General features: G+C 40.2%; 1 protein-coding gene and 1 long non-coding RNA gene across 8 annotated transcripts in view; one reads left to right on the top strand and one right to left on the bottom strand.

The window, feature by feature from the left end:
• LOC119474306 overlaps positions 1-16,823 on the top strand; it is a 95,693-nt gene extending 78,870 nt beyond the window's left edge. The window contains exon 5 of one of the 2 annotated variants that reach the window (XR_005203552.1): positions 16,198-16,823. This is a non-coding gene — a long non-coding RNA (uncharacterized LOC119474306). The remainder of the gene's footprint in view (positions 1-16,197) is intronic. The other variant, XR_005203551.1, reaches the window with a different exon arrangement.
• Positions 1-19,865, bottom strand: part of dtnbb (dystrobrevin, beta b) — a 39,123-nt gene extending 19,258 nt beyond the window's left edge. Inside the window, exons 1-10 of one of the 6 annotated variants that reach the window (XM_037746255.1) lie at positions 19,424-19,865; positions 15,945-15,991; positions 14,310-14,377; positions 13,973-14,053; positions 13,638-13,851; positions 11,049-11,134; positions 10,608-10,762; positions 10,393-10,498; positions 9,516-9,682; positions 7,469-7,593 (exon numbers count right to left, since the gene is read on the bottom strand). In XM_037746255.1, coding sequence (XP_037602183.1) covers positions 7,469-7,593; positions 9,516-9,682; positions 10,393-10,498; positions 10,608-10,762; positions 11,049-11,134; positions 13,638-13,851; positions 13,973-14,053; positions 14,310-14,376 — 1,001 coding nt within the window. In that variant the 5' untranslated portion in view covers position 14,377; positions 15,945-15,991; positions 19,424-19,865. The remainder of the gene's footprint in view (positions 1-7,468; positions 7,594-9,515; positions 9,683-10,392; positions 10,499-10,607; positions 10,763-11,048; positions 11,135-13,637; positions 13,852-13,972; positions 14,054-14,309; positions 14,378-15,944; positions 15,992-19,423) is intronic. The other 5 variants (XM_037746254.1, XM_037746253.1, XM_037746256.1 and 2 more) reach the window with 5 other exon arrangements.
• Between the last annotated feature and the right edge of the window lie 2,435 nt (positions 19,866-22,300).

Here is a 22,300-nt window from a genome sequence, read left to right as displayed (position 1 = left end):
CACAAAATAGGCAACATGTTGTACCCGAGTTAACTTAAAATTGAAGCCAAATAATTGACTTTTCCCGGGAAATGTTTTTAGGGCTATTAGCTTCAACCTAATTAACATGAGCACGAGCAACAACAGCAGACAAGGAAACTAATTAAACTGGAAGTCTGTGAAAAAGCAGGAAAGGTGACATTGCGGGAGGTAATTTGTGAGGGTAAACAAAGCGATGGGGTCCATCTGGCGGCTGAAACGGCGGCCCCCGTGAGCTCATCGGAGCCCGAAACCCTCGGACCACAGAGTCTCATTAACGGATCAAAATATCGCTCTGCACATCTCAGGTGCTCTCTGCTTCACACTTCACCCGCCGCCACAGAAAATAACACTGGATTTCCATTTCTCTGTAGTTGTGTCTCCTCAATCTGCTCGTAGTAGTAGTTGTCAGTGTTGACTGTTTTTATTTAAAGCACTCATTATCACATAAAAGGCACTGAACAGTATGGTGTCCTGTTATGCTTATTTGTCCAATCAGCATTTATGGCCAAAATCAAACTATTTATACCCACATTGTGCAGAATACTGATATCAGCACAAGACACTGAGAGCGTTTGTCTGCTACGGCACCACAAAGTGCCTCAGCAGCACACATAGTCTTCCTTTCTGTTTTATTATTGTGCAACTAAAAATAACAGTAAGCACAATTTCTGGATCACTAATTGTATTCAAATAATTTGTTCTTAAACCAAAGTACATATTCCCTGCATTAATGTGGATGCTCGTGGGGGTTTAGCGCGGTCTTTTTAAAGAAACGTTGCAATTATTTATTGGTTCGTACATTTAAATTTCCCTCAGGTCTAGCCCAACAGATTCAAAAGACAACCACGGACAGTCCTACATTAGTAATTTATATATTATATTATAACACAATCCTGCTTATTCTTGTTTCAAGCAAAGAAAAAGCAACTATCACTACTCCAACCTGCACATGCTGCCTTCTAGTCTCCTTCACAGACACACTGTGTGCACAAATACTCCAAAGTTAACCTCTCATTTAACGCTCATTATATCATATTACAATAATCCACCCTGGAGGTGCAGACAGGAGAGGAGACAAGGGGCATCACACTTACCTCTGTGAGGAGAGAAAGCACCTGCACGGCTGGCAAAATACATCCAACTGCTGCTGTTGCCAGATGCCTAATCTGCCCTCAACTGAGCAAGCGAGCATCTCAATGTACTACACTGCTGCTGTCTCCAAGGAAACTCGGCGGTCACATGACTTCATGACGACGTGGTTTTCTCTCTCTCTCTCTCTCTCTCTCTCTCCTCTCTGAAGCTCTCTGCTCTGACTCTGTCTTTTCACCTCTCTCTAACACATGAATACACACTGGATATTAGGGAAATGCTGTTTGCTCAAAAATTGCAACTTCTAAAAAAAGCACAAATCTCCTTCTGGAGGAAACAAACTGGCCTCTGCAGTCAACACTATAATTGCATTTTACATTTCTTGACTCTTCCTCTTACCTTCAGCGGAGTTACATAAGTCAAAGCTCTTCACAGCTTTCCTTCTATAAATAATCATCAGACCTTTTCCAATATAACTCCTGTGGAACTGTACAAAGAAGCGCTCCTTCTTACGTAAAAGTATTTCCTTTTTCCTCTAAGATTTGGATTCATTCTAGCAGGCGTCCTAACTCATTCACATCAGCGTCTGCTCTGCAGCCCCGTGGTACGCTGGCTGAAGAAATGCTGATTAAAGACACACAGTCCAGTAATCCAGCCGGTGCCTCAGAGGTCAAATGGGAGAGAGTTGACACAACATTTAGGCACTATAGAGATCAAAGTCTGCAATGCGCTAAGCCTCGTGCTACCTGCGTGCAGCGAATGACAATGTGCCACCCCTTTCCTTGCACTTGGCAGGGGTACAGGGGAGCTTCATACGCACATATTCACCTTATTCCTGACAAACAACGGATGCACGTCTGCCTTCAATCGCCCTCCGCCGGCTAAAAATAATACCCAAACATGAAGCATCCTCTCCTGCTTGGCAAAGATGCTCCTATTTCCCCGGTGCATCGGCCATAAAAACCCAAATGGATCACGCTCACAGAAAAGTGAATTATATGCCTGTTCTCTCTATTTTAATGACATAGATGGAATAAAAAAAAGATGTTTAAAACAGAGGAAGGCATTTTAAAAATGTAAAAGGATTTCTGGAGATAATATAGAGAGTGGAAAATTGCTAAATATTAAATATGGTACTGAGAATTTGACACTTTAATGTGTGTTCCACATTAATGCAAAGTACGGTAAGATGCCTATTTTCGACTCTTAAACTATTTTGGTGCTTAAAGTCTTCTGGCAGAGGCGGCACTAAGTCTGAAGGTGGGAAGCCGTATCATAGATTTAAAGTTTCTGAGACAGACGGTGCATCCCAAACCTATAACTCCTCTCCAAAACACAAAATCCGCAAGAATCTCGCTGACAGTTTGAGTGGAGGGAAAAAAAATTCACAGCTCAGCTTGCTGTTAGTCTTGGCTTTCAGATGCCAGTAAATATTTCAAAAACAGCATCAGAATAGATAGAGTTTGTCTGGAGAGGAGGAGAGGGGTTTGGACAACTGGGAGACTCGTGTCCGTTCAGTTTGGGAGTTTTGATCGAGTCTGACGCTCTACCCTGATTCTGCCATTGTTACTCACTCACAACCGCTTCGCCAGCCTCACACAAACACACACACACCTGAGAGACCACGCTGATGGATGTCACAACATGAAATAACACCACCTCACAGACAACATTCATCAGGATCAGCAACTAGCTGCACTACAGTTTTAAAATACCAACAGCACATTTTCTCTCTGTCAATAAAATGAAGTCAATTCAGAATAAAATTGGAGGCTTGGCAGTTTTCCTGTGACTAATTATCGGAGGGATCCAGTTTGAGGGAGGATTTCTGTAGCCAGCAGGGGGATCATCATGGGAATGTAGGCGGACAATTACTGTATTCACCCATAATTTCTCTGAAATCGACCGTTAACAAGTGAAAATTATTCCATTAGTGCCAGCTCTTCCTTTATGGCTCACGGCTACAGAGAGTGCAGAAGTAAGATTTACAATTGGTATGTTGGATTTAAAGGAATAGTTCAACTTTTTGTGGATTGTGTTCATTTGCCCAGAGTTACATGAGACCGCTCTCAGGTCTATCAGTTAGATATGAAGCTACTGCCAGCAGCCAGTTAGCTTAGCATAAAGACTGGAAACCAAGGGAAACCCAACCCGATAAATAGCGCAATATTACACAGACATTCTGCGTGTCATGAGAACACGTTTTAGGCTTTTCACGTGTCATTTGTTTGCCACGCAACAAAATTACGGTAACATTCGCAGTTAGGTTTAGGAAAAACATGATGGTTGGGCTTAAAATAAGTACGTAAACTAATTAAAATACATAAGGAAACAACGTAACATAAGTACGGAAAACACGTGACAAACGTCACTAACATAACTTACAAAACAACACAGTGGTCTCTTGGTTAAAAGTTGTGTATTTGTTATACCCATCCACCTCCCCACCCGCCCACCATAGGCAGTCTTTCTCACTTTTTATTCTACGTCACTAACTCCGAGCGTAGCATATTTACGTGGATGCGTATACATTGCAGTCAGTACACGCCGTGCAAATGACACGCCAAAAGCAAGAAAGGCGATCCTATTGCACGCTAAATACCCTGCGCATTATCGTGGCATTCATACACCTTTTCATGCAAACAGGCTGTGAAGCTAGCCTGGTTCTGTCCGAAGGTAACAATATCCAACTGCTAGCACCTCTAAAAGTGTGTTAAGACAGCGCGGTTGCATCGTCACGTAAAAACATAATTTGAGGTATTAGGGGAGTTATGTGCAGTGACTTCCTGGAGTCTCCACAATTAACATGTTAATTAGTGAGCTTTAGAGTTGCTGATAGGTGGATTTTGTTACTTTAGGGCGTAGACTGTATATAAGAAGTGAACGTAGTCACCATGACGTCACCCATTGGTTTGTGGACTGCCGTTTTGAAGCATTGAGTTCTGCATTTTGGTCCACCAGAGGGTGGAGCTAAATACAACCGAACGCTGAATAAGACATTTTTAGGCGACAAAAATCTTACAATTAACTTTCATGAACTGAAAACACACTGTGAAAGGGTTTAAGTTATAAGAAAAAAACATGGACAACTCCCAGACCGGACAACGCCGTGGTAGCGACCTGTCAATCACAAAGTAGCCACACCCTAAAGCATACCCTGCTTCATGGTCTATTTGACTCTAAATGGGAACATAATTTACTAAATGAACATCATGCTGTTTTGAAGAAGACTTGAAACTAGTGATGGAGACCATAAACTCATGTTTACAATGTTTACTGAGGTAATAAATCAAGTGAGAAGTAGGGTCATTTTCTCATAGACTTCTATACAATCAGACTTCTTTTTGCAACCACAGGAGTCGCCCCCTGCTGGCTGTTAGAAAGAATGCAGGTTTAAGGCACTTCTGCATTGGCTTCACTTTTCAAGCTAAGTTAGCTGTTTCTCCCTGTTTCCAGTCTTTATGCTCAATCTCAGATTATGTGCCATATTCCGAACTAATAAAGAAAAACATCTGGATAATTTCCCCCCATGTATGCACAAAATATACTCTTTGCATTTTCTTTGACTTAACAATAAAATCTGTTCTGCAGTTCGAAAGCATGCACAGTTAAATATGGAAGTATTAAATCTGAGCCAAAATTGAGAATAGCAGTCACCGATGAATACATGTTTTTGAATGGTTGTCAGGTTTAGAAAACATCTTTTCATGGCTCGGTTGATGAGAGGCGTTACTTCATCACCACACACAAATAAAAACATAAAAGCTTCTGGAACCAAAAATAGATATTTTTCATCAAAGACGCCGGGGACTTTGACAATACAATAGAGACAGAGACACATACAGACGTCTCGGGGGTCAACAGTCACATCCATTATCCTAAAAGTCAGTGAACACACACAAACACACACACATACAGTGCCACAAACCTTAAAATACCATCTGCGAGAGCATGAGAATGCACTTTGTCCATTACAGTCTTAAAGGAGAACATAACGACAAGAAGTTCCTGGAAGTTCTACCCCAAAACTTCCATTTTAGAGATAACACAGATGCATAGGCCTATATGTATACATACGTATTTGACTTGTGTCAAATAACCAATGGTGGAAGAAGTATTCAGACAACTCTAGCAAAAGTACCAGCAGTACAACAATCTAAAAATACTAAAGTACAAGCAAAAGGTCTGCATTCAAATTTGTACTGAAGTATAGAAGTATTATCAGCAAGTAGCCGACTACAATGGCCCCTGTGAGTGGTGCAGTATATTGTTATTTAGAGGCAACAGGTCAGGAAAAAAGTGTGATTTCAGTGGTAGCCTACTGAGTAGCTTAGAAATTAATATAATTCTGGATTGCTGCTGTTGTTTGTCATTACAGTATTTTACAATTTAGGGTCAGTGGCTGTATATAATATTTTTAAAATGGTGTTTTTATTGGCTTGGCTCGAGCGTGTGTGGTCACAATGTCACAATGTCAAAGGGCCCAAAGTCGTTGGCAATGAAAGCAGATGGCACAAATGTGATGCCACTTGTAGCTGATCGTCTGTTGCCCCGCTACAATCTGATTGTCTGTTTGAACAAAATCTGTCTTCATTTTTGGTCTTTTCTCTAATCTTTGCTTTTTGTGAAATATTGAATAATTTCACATACAGTATTTGGAGTTATTTAAATGAAACCTTCTCAGAAGTTTAAAGGATAAATGTCTCTTTGACGGAGCTCCTATAGACATCTGAAATGTGACGAGGTGCCCTAAGTATACTGCTTTTTGTACGGGGACACAAGACGAAAAGGTTGGGAACCACCGTTTTTTATTGTTCAATCTTTATCAGAAAAGTAACAAGTAACTATTTCTGATTTAGTGGAGTAAAAAGTACAACATTTCCTTGTAGAGGAGTAGTATAACATATATAAAATATGCTATAAAATGGAAAAACTCAAAATTGTTCCTTCTGTACATACAATATTTGAGTAGTTGTACGTATAGTAGTCACTTTCCACCACTGCAAATGACTAATATATCTTTTTTTAGACTCAAAAATACTCAAAGAGGACCCTTCAGTTCATGGAAAAATGATTCTGAGGAAAACAATAACAACAAAAGGCCTCCCTGCAAAACAAAATTGAATATAACCAATAGCTCCAACTGAGCAGGACTCAATATTCTCGGTGCCTCCATCATTTGAAATAATCAACATCATAAAAAATAAATAAAAGACACGGATTACTGCTTGATGAGGGCCCTGCACATAATCCAAACTAGTTTCAGCTGCAAATTTTATTTGAATCAATATTAATCTACTTGTGTGATGTAATTTCATGCTACTCAGCCTTTACTGTGCGGGCTAATCCAATCGCCTCGTTGGAGGGAAACATGCAGGTCGACAGTTGATTCTCCACATTGTGATGAATTGTAAATTTATGCAAATGTGAACTTCATCTTAAATGCATAAGTTTGGGCACAATGCAGAAAAATTCCCCCACCAGTGGGCAGAGCCGGATTCAGAGATGATGGTATCTTATCACGCAGTAAAACAGGGAATCATGTTGATGTGTTTACGTTGAGTCTATTATTCCAGGCATTCACCGAGCTGGCTTCTCCCCCCATGATGGAGCTCACTATCAATTACTCACTGACACTCGCCAGAAGCAAAACTATATACAGACAGCTTAGATTTATGGTCGTGACTGGAATAAGAATGTGAGGATTTTGTTATGAAATGTGCCATGAGAAATGTGGAAAGTAAGTTTTCTGTGATCCTATTAATGCCATGAACAAGCAAAATCATAAATCACTTTCTAAATCTCAAACATTATTTGATTTTGCGGAGGCCAAAAGCATCAGATGATGAGAAAAAAGTATGGAGTGACCTTAGCGACGTGAACTTCTGCGGATGTATCTCAGTGGCGGAATTGATTATGGAAATCGTACAATTTTTCAACTGAAATGTAAATGAGTGTGCAGGGTTTAAGACAGCGGCAGAATATAATGCATTTCCTATAATGACTTCCAGGAGCCTCAAAGCCCGGAGTGTGAGATTTATACCATCGTCCCCGTTTCATTGCCAACAGACTGATGAGGACGACCGCGCTGTTAACGGCGGCAGCGGCTGAACCTGAGTTGTATATCACCGTCTCCACCTTAGCAAATAATCATGGGCTTGACAACTTAGCGAGATGGCACTCTATCAGTCATGTGGTGATGGCGAAATGGAAAGATGGAGGCAGTTACATGACGAGAACATACTATAGATCATGAGCATACTGGGCCTCGCTGTGCGGTTAATCAACAAATCAGTTGGGTTCCCCCTCATTAATGACACAACTAGTGGTAACAAATGCTCTGTGGAATGGCACTTACACAGTATGGGTGAGTTCCTGCGGTCTCTCAGCCTGCTCGGGGAACACAGGATGTGGCGGCTCTCCGATGGGGACGCAGCCTAGAGATTTACTGATGGCGTGGCTCAGCTTTTTGGCTGGAGATTTCTGTGAGGAGCGAAAGGACAAACAAAGTATCTGTAACTTTGTGTGTGTGCGTTGTGTCATCGTGTTGTAGAAACAGTTTTCAGCTGCTTCAGAAGTAATTTACATAACTAGGTCAACAGTTTGTGTACTGTGCCAAAAGTGTGGATCAGCAGTAGTTTGTGCATATTTAGTAAGTGCTACTTCACATGCAGTTTCGGTGGCTGCCCTACGGGCCCAAAACTGCAACGCCATGAGTCCCTTCTTCTGCGTTCATGTCAAGTTATTATTATATGGACAACTGAAGACAGGTGTGTGATTGCAGAGTTTGTGTATTGGTTAAAAAAACTGAAAAAATACTGTGCAATACAGTGAACTTTTTATTGAGCGCCAAGTTGGCTATATTTCCCAATTCATAATTACAACTTGGAAATTGATGTGAATGTTACTTACAAGTCAGAAATTGGCAGTTACAGGTACGGTATCTCGGATGTGACATAAATGTGGTATAAGCATACTATACTGTACCATTATTGATAAAGCAGTTTTTGATATATGATACTGTAACTATACTTTTGTATATATATTTTTAGCCTGAGTCACTGATAACCAATGTCAGTGTCTTCAAATCTGACCAACTAGCGATTATTTTCATTGTCTATTAATCTGTTGATTATTTTCTCAATTAACTGATTAGTTGTTTGGTCTACAAAATGTTGATCAGTGTTTCCCAAAGCCCAAGATGACGTCCTCAAATGTCTTGTTTTGTCCACAACTCAAAGATATTCAGTTTACTGTCATAGAGTAAAGAAACCAGAAAATATTCACATTTAAGAAGCTGAAATCAGAGAAATTTAGACCTTTTTTTTCCTTAAAAAAAATACTCAATCCAATTAATAGATTATCAAAATAGTTGCAGATTAATTTAATAGTTGACAACTAATCGGTTAATCGTTGCAGCTCTGGTTGTCGTGCAAAAAAAGGACAAAACTCTCCAGAATTTCATTCTTGGTAGGGTAGAAAGTCTCTGAAAAGTTTTGTTATTTAACACCCCAGTGAAAAACAAACTAAAACACAAACTAATTAATACATTTTAGGTGAGATGGGATACCAGTTCCTTAAGGCAGGATGATCAGTGTAGCATGCGCCATCATTTAGGGGGAAAAAACAGCAACTGTTTAATAGAAATCACATTAGTTTACTTGTAATGAAATGTGTTAAAGGAATAAAATTGCCTTGCCTTTATATAGTGCAATTTACCCTTATAATACGGACACACAAAAAAAAGGTGCCGTTGGAGAGTACGTATAGAGCACTATCAGACACAACAATGGTCTTGCTCCTTTATGAGCACCCATTGTTTTGTGTCACAACAAAGTCAGCTAATCAGAATTGTGGTGGATGGAAACCAAATAAAATGTGTTGAACATCGTCCCAGATGTATTTCATAGACATATTTTATACCAATTTGTCACAAAAGTAGGAAATAATCCAGAGCAGATTCATCCACCTTCATGATAAACATCATAAATGTTTTATCTTCATATTTCTGACTGTGTTTTGTGTTTCATGCTCTCAGGCATGTTATTCAAGTCCTGATTCATTCTCTTCTGTGCAAAAGCCGAGTGGGAGATGGGAATTGGATTTGGGATCTAGCGCCTATGACTTCCCATGTTTCGATTTATAACATAATGATGAAGCTTTGGGGGGATGCTGCTACACGGCAAATTCAATCAATACAACTTCATTTTCCAAAATGAGTAACACGCCCCATAAAATCCCTCTTGAATGGCTCTGACAGGACAGGAAATGTAGGGAGACGGACGAATAGTCTGCTGCCATGTTGTAAAATCATTCCGCTCTCTCACAGAGGTATTGACTTTGGGATTATTTTGAAAAGGGAACAATGTGATGTAAAATTGAGAGCGATCGGGGCTTTGCCTTACCCAGGATGAGTGCTCCTTCATCTGGTGCTGGTTGCTATGGGGACCATTGGCATGGCCACGCCAGAAGCAGCTCTGGCAGAGCTGGTAGCCATGGCACTGTTGGCACCGGTACCGGAAACCCATCATGCTCTCGCTCCGGCAATATGAACATTCCACCGGATGGAAGACTGAGCGGTAAAAAAACAAAAAAGATATTGATCTTCTGTCAGAGAAGCAGAGACGTCTTTATTTACACAGTTACTAACAAAACCTCTGCATACAGTTACTCTTAAGACGGTGGTTCCCAACCTGTTTTCGTCTGAAAGTGATGGAAAGTAACTAAGTACATTTACTCTAGAACTGTCAGACATAAATTTACTTGAGTACAGTAAAGTAGCATAAATCTGAAATACTCAAGCACATCAAAATTGTACTTAAAGGGCCAGTGTGTAGCATTTTGGGGGGGTCTATTGGCAGAAATGGAATATTATATTACGTATGTTTTCTTTAGTGTATAATCCCAGAACGGACAAACAAACACTGGCTCTAGACAGGGCCATTCACATTTTCACATTTTCACGTCTGTCAACGTAGTTCTCCGATACGCTTGGGACACGGGAGGAGTTTCAGTTGGTTGCAGTCTGCAACCTCACCACTAGATCCCGCCAAATCCCACACACTTCACCTTTAAGTACAGTCCTTGAGTAAATGCACTTAGTTACTTTCCGTCACTGAATCAGAGTATCTAGTTGGGGCTCCTGGTCATGTTTCAGATTTTCTATGAGTTGTTAGCAGTTCTGTCAGAGATTTAGTCAAATTAAATGAGTAACTTTGATGTTTAAATGTCGAAATTCCAATGAGGATGTACAGTGTGAATATAAATAGCTTGAGATCTCACCATTTTCAACATTAGCAAGTCGGTGCATGAGCGGAAGCCACACGAGGCATTGAGGGGGAGGATCTGCCATCAACACATCCAAAAACGTGTTCAGCATAATCTTCTTCTGGATACAAACACACACAAACATGCATTAAACAAGACGTGTAAATTATTAGAGATTTAAAAGAAGAAGAAAGAGGAGAAGATGGGGTGCGGGAATAAACTCCTCATACCTGCTGAGGGAAGCACGTCCGCACCGAATGCTCCGTGTAGCCAAACGAAGGGCCCTCAAACACGGCTGTGGGGAGTTTCAGCACCTCCCGGAGAAACTGATCGAACTTTGCAAACATCATGACTCCACTTGAGTCAGAGATCTGTGAGAAAATATCTGAGAGACAGAAAATGTCAGATTTAAATAAGGTTCAAAACAGGCTGTGTGTGAATGTGTTGATCCACAGTCTGTATACTCAGCAAAGAGTCAAGATATGAACAGTTAAAACAAATTAATTCCGCAGTCATGCTCCAACAGTGCCCCTGTGTGTTTAATGTGAGCAACTGCATGAAGGTAGCCATGACATCAGATTTCATCAAATCAAGCTAATTAAAAATGCAGCTCATTCACATACATATCTTCTGACATGTTGTGTGTTTAAGGTGCTTAGAAATGTACTTACAGCGTAGTTTGTCCACAATTTTCCCTCCACACATTGTTGACAGCATGGCTTTCATTGAGAAAACTGTCAGCTTCCCATGGCTTTCACTGCAAGTAGATGGAAAGGTGAATTTATAAGCAGTAAATTTAAATTCTGACTGGTTTTGGCTGCCGATTAGACTGTTGTCAGGCTATTAAATAGGCGTTATCAGTCGCTATAACGACCATAGATGTGGGTCAATAGGGGCCTACTACACCCAATATTAGGTTTTGTCATCTATTCACATGGTAGATCACCGAAATGAGGTATAAAAGATCACTACAGCGACCTCTAGTAATTATGACAGGAGCAGAAGTGGTGCCGTCATACAGACAGCATGGGGGTGGTGGCTAAATGCAGTACCTGTGAGGGTTTTTGGACAATATTTGTCATTGTTTTGTGTTGTTAATTCATTTCCAATAATGAATATATACATACATTTGCATAAAGCAAGCATATTTGTATTAAATACTTGACAAATCTCCCTTTAAGGTACATTTTGAAAAGATAAAAAACGTGTGTTAATTTGCGATTAAACATTTGAATCGATTGACAGCCCTAATAATAAAAGATTGATACTTGACGTCCGTGTATCTATAATATTGCCACACAAAATATTGCGATACTATTCTGTATCGGTATGTTCCCCCACCCCTAAAACATATCTGTGCACTTTTGTGGTTACGTCTAATACTGTGTAAACTAAGCCTTAAACCACAGATTGACATGTTATATTAAGGTAATTATTAGGTCGCCTCAAGACCCCTTAACATCTTTTCAATTTGCCAAGAGAGACCAGCTCTTTGATTTCAGATTAATTTAGCTGTGACTTCCGAGCAGAGGTAACACGGTACATGAAAGCACTTCTGCTTAATTCGGTTTGGACCTCAGGGACAGATAGCGAAACTGCTTCCTGTGATCGCAGACTGTCATTTCCACAAAGTTTCCCAGAGATACGGCAGCATGAATAATAACGGAGCGGGACCAGAGTGGCCTTACAGATAAAAGTAAACCAATTGAATGGGTCGATGAATGGACGGGGCGAGCAGCCAATCAATTTGAGCACACAAGGTACAATAATGAGAGAGCTTTACAGTCAATAATAAACCTCTGTACAGTGCAGAATATACAGTAAAACACCACTAGGAATACTTCAGCGGATTCAGCTTTTTTTCAGGCAGAAAGCAGGCAGATGTGTATTTATTCCACCATTTGTCAGCTTATCGGCCGATTTCGGATGCCTAAAATCTGGCTGGATGGATAGTTTGTAAAATGAAGTCAGAGCCAGAGCTACCATTGAAAAGTCACGTGCTGTGTATTTATTCTGGGAATTTGGGGAAGTTTCCATTTCTTCCACCAGAATTTAATTCCTGGCAGTGTGGAGAGGGCTCTAAACCAGCATTTAGACAATGCTTTATATCCTAGATCTGTAATTCCCTAACAATTTCCAAGTCCCAAAGTTTCCTGGATAGAAAGAACTATGTAATTTGGGACCAGTTATTGGGAAAACTGAGAATGTTCTGCAACAATTATTTTATTCAGAGTAGGGCTGCAGTTTCTCCATGAAGAATCACACAATAGCACCACTTTAAATCTTGTTTTTACCAGAAATGGGCTCACAAGTTTCTTGGAAATAAGTCATTCAGCATGAAAAAATAATAAAAAAATGACTAATCGACTAAAGAAATCTTAGTCGACTGAGACCAAAACAACCGATTAGTTGACTAATCGACTAAGAGGAGGAGGGCAGCCCTAAAAACATCAGAAATAGTGAAAAATGCCCATCACAATTGAGTCTAAGGTGACGCCTTAAGATGTTTCTTTTTTTTCTGACCAACAGTCCAAAACCCAAAGATATGTAATGTCCTATACTATACTATACTATACTATACAAGAGCAGAGCAGTAAATCCTCACACTGACGAAGCTAGAACCACTGATTTTTTTTTTTTTTTTTTGCTTGCCAAATGACTTAAACATTTTAATTAATTAGTTGAAAGAAATTCCCTTGAACTGCTTAGTTTGAATAATAATAGACGTTCTTTGTAGTATTATAAAGGTTACCACTTTGCTTCGATAGGCCACAAAAATGACTCAACCATGAATCAGCTGACTGTCAACAGGACTTTTTATCAACAGACTAAGTAGCAGCAAGGTAATTATTATTATTATTTATTAAAAGTTCAACACACTACCTATAATTGATGTTAGTTGTCTAGTTGTTTGTCAAGTGCAAAATGATGAAATTGCATTGGCTTAGCAGATTTTTTCATGTAAAAAATTAAAGCGAGACATTATAACTCTTCTGAAGAGCAGCCACTGTGGCCAAAAGTGGAGAATACTGTTAAAAAATCCACCATAAGCTACTATAAGATAGTCATACCAAACCCTGTGAGGCTTTAGTAGCTTGAACATATGTGTGTTTTACCTGCCGGGTCAAGATTTGTCTGAGGGTGGCGGCCAGATATTTTAACATTCAACCTCCGGTTTGATGTGGCCTCTGCATCAACGCTACACAAACAATGATCACCACCTACAGAGTGTAGCGGCTCCTCTGCACTGACCACCGTACCTGTCATAGGTGGCCACCATGAAGTTAAGCAGCAGCCCGATGGACTGCTCCACATTGATCTGGTGGGTGGTGGGCAGCCGCTTGTTGAGCTGGTAGTAGATGGAAGACAGGATGGTCTCCAGCCGCGACACATTGATCTCAGCGTTGTGGTCCAACGTGTTGAGGCCGTTGTCACGAAACGCTTCGATCATGTTCCAGACATCCACCAGATGAACTGTGAGGGGGAGAACAGACAGACCGTGATCAGACTGTGACTGCATTCATGTTGGAACAAACATTTCTATTGTGTCGGTGTCATAACAGTTGAAATGAGAGGAGAATCTTCATGCTCTTACGGTTGCATCTCTTCTGCACAAACCGGAGTTTGCAGGCCGTCCTGTAAGTCGACAGTCTGATTACATCAAAGTTTTGAGCTCCTGCAAAACAAAAGCATAAAGAAAATCTAAAAAAAAAAGCAGATATCCAATGCCTGCAGTTTAATGAAATAAAATAAGCCTTTCCAAACACAATCAGGCTTACAGGAGGTACATTTAAACACTGCCCGTGTCTTTGTGTGGGAGGAATTACACTGTACGTGTGAGGGACCACACATCTCCTGCGCAACTTGGAGCCAGTCAAAGAATTACATGACTATGAATAGTGAAAAGAGATTTCTCTGTCGCCTCCACTCACTCATTTCCATGAAGAGCTGCCTCTTCTCCACCATGGCCTTGCCCCGTTTACTGCCTTCCTCGATCATTCTGTGGCACATCACACAGCAGAGCATGCAACGCTTACTGTTCAGACGGCAGCACGTTAGTAACACAGAATCAATCAGAAACCATGCAAGATAAGATGATTAATATATATATTATTAGTGCAATTAAAGAAAATGTTTCAGACTTATGATTCTGACTTCTAATTTTAAAAAGACTAAACATAAATGATTGCATAAAGCTCATAAATTAACATCTTTTAAATACAGAAGATCTGGTCTTTATGTGTGTATTAGTGTGCCTGTTACGTGGTCAGCTAAAATGTACACGTGAGCTCCTGAACGTTGGTGTACCAGAAGGATGCCATAAGTTCTTTCATCTTCATTATTCACCCTGTACATCAAGGACTGTGTTAGTCATCACTGCAGCTATTCCCTATAGAGTATATGGCTTTGGTTGGCTTTTTAAGAGATGATGAAACCAGTTATAGGAATGAAATTAACAGTGTTTTTTTGAGTGGTACACCAAAACGTTTGTTGTTTTTCGAAGGACTCTGAAAAGCTAGCCTAATAATCAGACTAAACTGTCAGCTTGTTTCACTAAATTCACTATTTGAACCGCTGGAAATATTAGAGATGTGGGATCCAGAGCAGAGTGTTGTTCAGGTAACTAAGGAAATGTAATGTTGACTAGAATGTGACTTTTATTCAAAGGAACAGTTCAACATCTTGGGAAATACACTTATTCGCTTTATCGCCAAGAGTTAGACGAGAAGATTGATACCACTCTCAGGTCATGTATGCTGAATATGAAGCTACAGCCAGCAGTCTGATTGCTTAGCTTAGCATAAAGACTAGAAACAGGGGGAAACATCTACCCTGGCTCGATTCAATGGTAACATATCCGCCTACCAGCAACTCTAAAGTTCGCTAAATAACATGTTATATCTCAATTTATATCTAAACATTTAAAAACATCAACTTGTGGGTTTTGTAAGAGTTTATGTGCTTTCCTTTAAAGTGAGTTGTCAATCTGTATTCAGCCTTAAAATCAACCGCACAAAGATGATAAAAATGAATCTTTCCCACAAAGACTTTAATCTCCAGCATCAGATGCTGTTACGGAGGAACAAAAAGGACACTCATCTCTTTTCACACCAAAGACTCGTCATCCATTGAACTATTTCAACTTTAACTTCTGTTCTGACGTCTGTTACAACTTCAGTGTTGACTCTGTTGAGTGTTTTCAAAGAGGATTCATTGCTCGTGTCTGTTTTTTTGTTTCAACATAGTGCTCATACTTGTGGAAGACAAATTCTCTTTGAAACAATACAGGTTTCCTTATTTCATTTATTCACTCATTCAAGTGTCATCAGGGCTTTTAATGTTGAAGTCATTTCATCAGGTGACAGGACGTTTTAATTTGAAACAGATATCTTCAATTGCTCTTTCACAGTTATATGACTCTGTGTTCTTATTAAAGTAGTATCAATATATTAGTGGCATAAATTTGTGGTATAATATATTGGAAAATAGTATTATTTGTTTTTAGACCATACAGGACAGATACACTATGTCTTACTTAAGATGTAGCTTAAGATTTCAATATTTACCTGTCGCTGGCTGAACGTCAAACAAAGTGAAGCCCTTAACGTCGACCCTGTGAAGAGAAGCCATATTGGAAGAGTTAGCGTGGGTGTCTTTCGACTTGATGTCACCATTACTATGAGAGATAAGCTATCCCTCGCTGACAAAATGTAGTTGACTCTTGAATAAGTAATTAACACCTCCCGTCTCTCCCTCCTTCAAGGACTTCATTAACTCTCAATTTGTGCTTTTGTCTCCCCTCCCTCTCTTCCTGTAGAGATATCGGTGAGCTGGCCTGGGAACACTCCAGCGCCCGTGGTCTGTGCAAATGATAATTCTCCATGACATCCTGCTCAGCAGCGACTGCCTCCTGTGGGCTAATGACACCGACAGAGAGCTGCAAAGGAAGCACTTAATGATGAGGGACACAGAGCACATTACAGCTGGCCAATGAGTGAGGAGCGCCGGGTGACCCGAAGAGCCTCGGACCAGGCGCCCCAGACATGCCTGGATCACATGCATGTTCGCTGACCAGCAGAGCGAGAGGAAACCACCTACCCTCAGGACGTCTACACACAGGCAGGATTTCTCTCTTATTATTTTTTGCATTGCTTGTTTCTTCTCACGGTGATCTCTACTGTTATGACAGAGCCTCTTTCCAGTCACTAACTTACTACTGTGGCGTGTGTTGAGTGGTTTTTATTGCTGCTTACAGGCACCAGCAAGGCTCTCTTTAAAGGAGCCCGTCCACTGAAATGCAGTCGAGCATTATTTCATTTTTATTTAAAACAATGAATATTATAATCAGGGTTACAACTAATGTTTACTTTAAAGACCAGTGTGTAGCATTTCAGGGGATCTATTAGCAGAAATAGAATATGATATTCATAATTATGTTTTTATTAGTGTATAATCACCTGAAACTAAGAATCGTTGTGTTTTCGTTAGCTTAGAATGAGTCGTTTATCTACATAGGGAGCGGGTCGTCTTCACGGAGTCCGCCATGTTGCTCTGTCATGTTTCTACAGTAGCCCAGAACGGACAAACCAAACACTGGCTCTAGAGAGAGCGTTTCACGTTTCTACATTACTGAAGGCCACCGTAATTCTCCGACATGCTTGTGAAACTGCGGTAACGTGAGCCGCAGAGTACAAAACCTTGGTACTGCCACCTGGCATCTGACATCCGTTGCTCCTAAAGTAGTGTTATTATGGTAAGGATGACCTCTGAGCGAGGCGAACGGTGTTACCGCGGTTTTGCAACTGGGCGGCTCACGTTGCTGCAATCTTGGAAAGGTAGGAGTGAGCGGAGGGGTACTCAGTTGGTTGTAATCTGCAACCACATCATTAAATGCCACCAAATCCTACACACTGTACCTTTAAGTCTATGAAGAGTTAAAGGTGCTAAATGTGATATCCAGAGCATTAATATGGCATCAAACAACTATTTGCTCTGTAAAGATATAGAGGAGTAATGTGTACCTGAGCGACGAATGAAGTCGCTCTCCCTCTGTGTGCTTTGTTGACAAAGCCGGGCCGGCCGTGCACGCTTTAAATGCATGTTAGTGCATGTGAGCGTGCCCCACTGGCTAGCTCACGGCCGCCTCTCTGCACTGCCCTCATACGGCAGTTACAGCTGATAACGCCGATAACAGAAGTGTAGCACCCACCCTCCGGTTCCCCCTCAGGTTAACACTGTTAACCTTTAGCACCTTTAAGCCTAAAAATAAAAATAAGCCCATCTATAGAGCTGCAACGATTAACCGATTAATTTACTATATAATTCTCTATATCAACAGAAAACTAATCAGCAACTATTCTGATAATCAAATAATCATTTTGGTCATTTTTTAAGCAAAAATAGCAAAACATTGCCCGTTACAGCTTCACAATTGTAAAAATTGAATGCTTTTCTGTGTCATACATGATAGTAAATTGAATATTTGTATGTTTTGGAGTGTTATTAGGACAAAACAAGACATTTGAAGACGTCACCTTGGGCTTTAGGAAGTTATAAGGGGCATTTATTACTATTTTCTGACATTTTATGGACAAAACAAGTCATTGATTAATCGACAAAATAATCTGAAAATTAATCAGTAGTGAAAATAGCCATTAGTTGCAGCCACACAATTCCTCGGAGCTCAAGGTGACATCTTTAAGTGTCTTGTTTTTTCCAAACCCCCAAAAAATATTGACTTGACGATGATGCAAGAAAGAGAGAAAAGCAGAAAATCCTCACTTCTGAGAAGCTGAAACCAGAGAATGTTTATCATGTTTGCTCAAATAATGACTGAAATGATTATTAATTCCTTATTAGTGCGACTGACTGATATGTCTGAATTCAAAGACAGCAATAAAACCACTTTGTGCTAAATTAAACAGCAATGTTATACCGCTCTGAAACAATCATACTCGGCTCTTTGCAGCTCAGTCAAATCATGATGATAACTCAGGTTCACTTTGGCCATGATGGCACTTGAAAACACTTGGTCAGCCTAATTACATATTAAATGGCACACACACTGTATTTCCAGGGTTAATATGTCAGAGGAGCACTGCTGTAGTTTGGGATGGGGGGGGGTGGTGGAAAGGGAAGAAAACATTAGCGATGCAGTGGGAGACCCAACAGACACATGTCAGCAAAAATAACACAATGCTTCATTGTAAATATTCAGCCTATGAAGTAACTGCAGAAATTCATGAGTAGGCAACTCAGCAGGCCTTTGGCATTGGCAAGGCAATGTTTGGGGGGAAAAATGTGAGCGGTACATGGCAGCAAAATGAATGCAGGAGTTGATCATTTCATGTTAGATAAGGAAACAGAGATTAATAATTCATAGACGAGGATGAATTCACAAAGCAGAGCACATTCAGAGGTGAATTCATGGGATTGCATTCACTCATTTGCACATAAAATCATAATAATATGATGTCAGCCTCCTTTGTGATACAGTAAGAGACTGTGTGGTTATCATTATAGGCCAATAAAGGTGCATTTTTCTACTGTAACCGCACCTTCAGCTGCTTGGAGGTAATGACAACATCCTTTGAGGCGAGTCAACAGAAGGAGACTGGCTTACTGCAGTATACCTCCCTTCCTCTGATATCATCCACTTTCTCATTTCTCCCACTGAGCCATCATCCTGCAACACTTCTTCTAATAATTCACTCCTCAGAGCTCACACGCAGCCATATTGATGATTTTAACTGCCTATTTACCTTATATTCCCGCAATGGGAACGGTGTGTCGTGATGCTCATAAAAAAAAATGTTGGGGGGGGTGATAACAAACAATGGCAATCCTGCATCTTTTTTTATTCTCACTGGTGAGAATTAGATTAGCAGAGAGCAGAGAGAGCTGGCCTTTACCGGAGGAAAATCACGCAGGTTGCGTTTAGAGCATCATCATCCTCCTCCTCCTCCTCATCCTCGGCAGCATTAGATGGGGAGGATAAAGTGGTCCAGGGTGAATAAGGAGGATATTTCACAGCAGCATCTCTCACCTTTGATGATGAATCCACGCGTTACAGCTGTCCACGCGATGAGAGACGACTCGGACGATCCATCATCATCATATTTCAGCCTCCTCTTCTCTCCTCTCGTCTCCAGCGTCTCAGTCGACTTCAGTGTCGGTAACTGCGGTTTGTAGCCGCACAGAGAGCTGTAGAAGCGGCATCATCAGCGACCCAGCGGCAGAGGACGGCAGAGCAGAGCAGAGAGAGAGGCTCGGAGATGCCCATGCGCAAACACCTACTACACTTTACGCATGTGCGCACGCACGCTGGTTAAAGGCGCACTACTACTATTATTGCTGCTGCTGTTACTCTGAATTATGATCCTCAGCATCAGAGAGAGACAGTGGCGGCTGGTGGGCATTTTTCTTGGTGGGGCTGTGCCACATCCAATCAATTTCAGCAAACATCCAGATATGATTTAATGCAAAAAAAAAAAGTGAAGGTATCAAAAACACATAATTAACAATTATTTTATTCCAACAGGAAGAGTAAATAATGCTTTGAAAAACACAACAGTATACAATGTACTCAGTGGTGGAATGTAACTAAGTACTTAAATACAATTTTGAGGTACTTCTGCTTTACTTGAGTATTTCCATGTTCTGCTACTTTCTACTTCTACTCAACTACATCTCAGAGGGAAATATTATACTTTTTACTCCACTACATTCATCTGACAACTTTAGTTACTTTACAGATTCAGATTATTAATACAAAATATAATCACATTACAATCAAATTACACATATTACTGGGTGCATTCCATATTTAAAACACAAATATTGACAATTTGTATAACTTTTATTATTATTATTATTATTATTATTATTAGTAGTAGTAGTAGTAGTAGTGTTTTTTTGTGTGTTACTCAGGGAGGGTGGCGCCCTAGCGCCCTTTATTGGGCGGCCGCCACTATAGAGAGAGGAGATGAAACAAGAACACAGATTAGATATAATTTAAACGGATTCTCCAGTGATTTTATATTCCAATTTCATACAGATTGGGGGATTTAAAAGAGACAGATTTAAAAAAAAAAAAAAAAAGAATGAATAAAATCAAAGCAGCATAGACATTATATATCCTGATTTTATGAGTCAAGCTCCAAAAACACTTGATCCTACATTTCCCATAATGCATAGCACTAGCGTCTGTGTGGGAATTTTCCCCCATTCTCTATTCAAATTTTCCTGTATCTTAAAGGTCCCATATTGTATAAAGTGAGATTTTCATAGAATAGAATAGAAAGCTTTATTGTCATTGTATTAAATACAACGAGATTTACAGTTTGCCACTTCTGATCAGTGCTTTAAAACAAATACTTGATAAGACTAAACGAGGCAGATAAAACATATAACAGGTAAACATACACAGTTATAAAGCAAATAAAACAGGTAAAGTAGATGTAATAAATAAATATAAACAGAAGTGTTACACTAAAAGTATAAAATATAAAAATAAATGTAATGTAAACAGAGGTAATTGCACTTGTAAAATAGGTAGAGTAGATGTAATAAATAAAATGTAAACAAAGCTGCATATGAGGTGTGTATTGCATCAAGGATATATTGCACAGATAAATGTATTCACATTCAGTGTATTAATATTGCACAGATTTATTGTTTGTTCAGTGTCCGTATGGTCCAGGGAAAGAAACTGTTCGCGAGTCTGGAGGTGCGGGCTTTCATTGACCTGTGGCGCCTGCCAGAGGGCAGCAGGTCAAACAGGTGATGAGCTGGGTGGGAGGAGTCCCTGATAATAGTTGTGGACCTACTGAGGCAGCGGGAGCTGGAGATCTCTTCCAGGGAGGAAACAAGAACACAGATTACATTTATTTTAAAGGGATTCTGCAGGGCTTTTATATTCCACTTTCAGACAGTTTGGGGATTCAAAAGACACTGATTTAAAAAAAAAAAGGATGAATAAAATCAAAGCAGCATAGTCAATAGATATCCTGACTTTATGAGTTAAGCTCCAAGAACACTTGATCTCACATATCCCATAATGCAACACACTAGCATCTGAGAGTTTTCCCCCATTCTGTATAAAATGTTTCTGTATCTTAAAGGAGTCATATCCATGGATGTATTAAAAGAACTGGATACAGCGTTGGAGGTGGGACCCCGGTCATTCCTATGAGAGTTGCTCATTGGCGCATGAATCCTAAATGGCTCGACTTCCGTCTGGAAAAGTACCCGGATCTTGGCGGAGTAGCGTACAAGATGACTGGCGGAGTAGCGTCCGCTCGGTCACATGACTTGGTCACGGGGTCCCAACGTCACGCCGTCGTCACGGCTTGCACTCCAGCCTCGGTCTGGGTCTCACTCACATGAACGGAGGAAGGGAAATAACTCTGAATTCAGCTATTAGTACATTTTACAACTTTAAAAACTTATTTTTTTTAAATAAGGGCTATTAGAGTGTCGGCTTTATCAGTCAATTAATTGATAAGTCGCACAACCAAAAAATTACTAAATTTTCATTCAAACATAAACACTCTCTGGTTTCAGCTTCTCAAAAGTGAGGATTTTCTGCGTTTCTCTTTTTCTTATATCATCAATAAAAGTTTTGAGGGATGGGTAGTTGGTCAGAAAAAACAAGTCACCTTAAAGGAACAGTGTGTATCATTTAAGGGGATCTATTGGCAGAAATTATATTAATAAGTATTCTTTCTTTAGTGTATAACCATCTGAAAATAATAATGAGACGTTTTTATCCAGAGAGGGTCTTCTTCACGAAGCCGGCCGCCATGTTTCTACGGTAGCCCAGCACGGACAAACCAAACACTGTCACTAGAGAGGGCCATTCGCGTTGGTCACGTCGGTCACCGTAGTTCTCCTACACGCTTGGCACACAGGACATGTTTCA

This window comes from Sebastes umbrosus, chromosome 16, assembly GCF_015220745.1.
Source record: "Sebastes umbrosus isolate fSebUmb1 chromosome 16, fSebUmb1.pri, whole genome shotgun sequence".
NCBI classification, from domain to species: Eukaryota; Metazoa; Chordata; class Actinopteri; order Perciformes; family Sebastidae; genus Sebastes; species Sebastes umbrosus.
The sequence above is the reverse complement of the archived record's forward strand: the minus strand, read 5'-3'. Positions and strand labels throughout refer to the sequence as shown.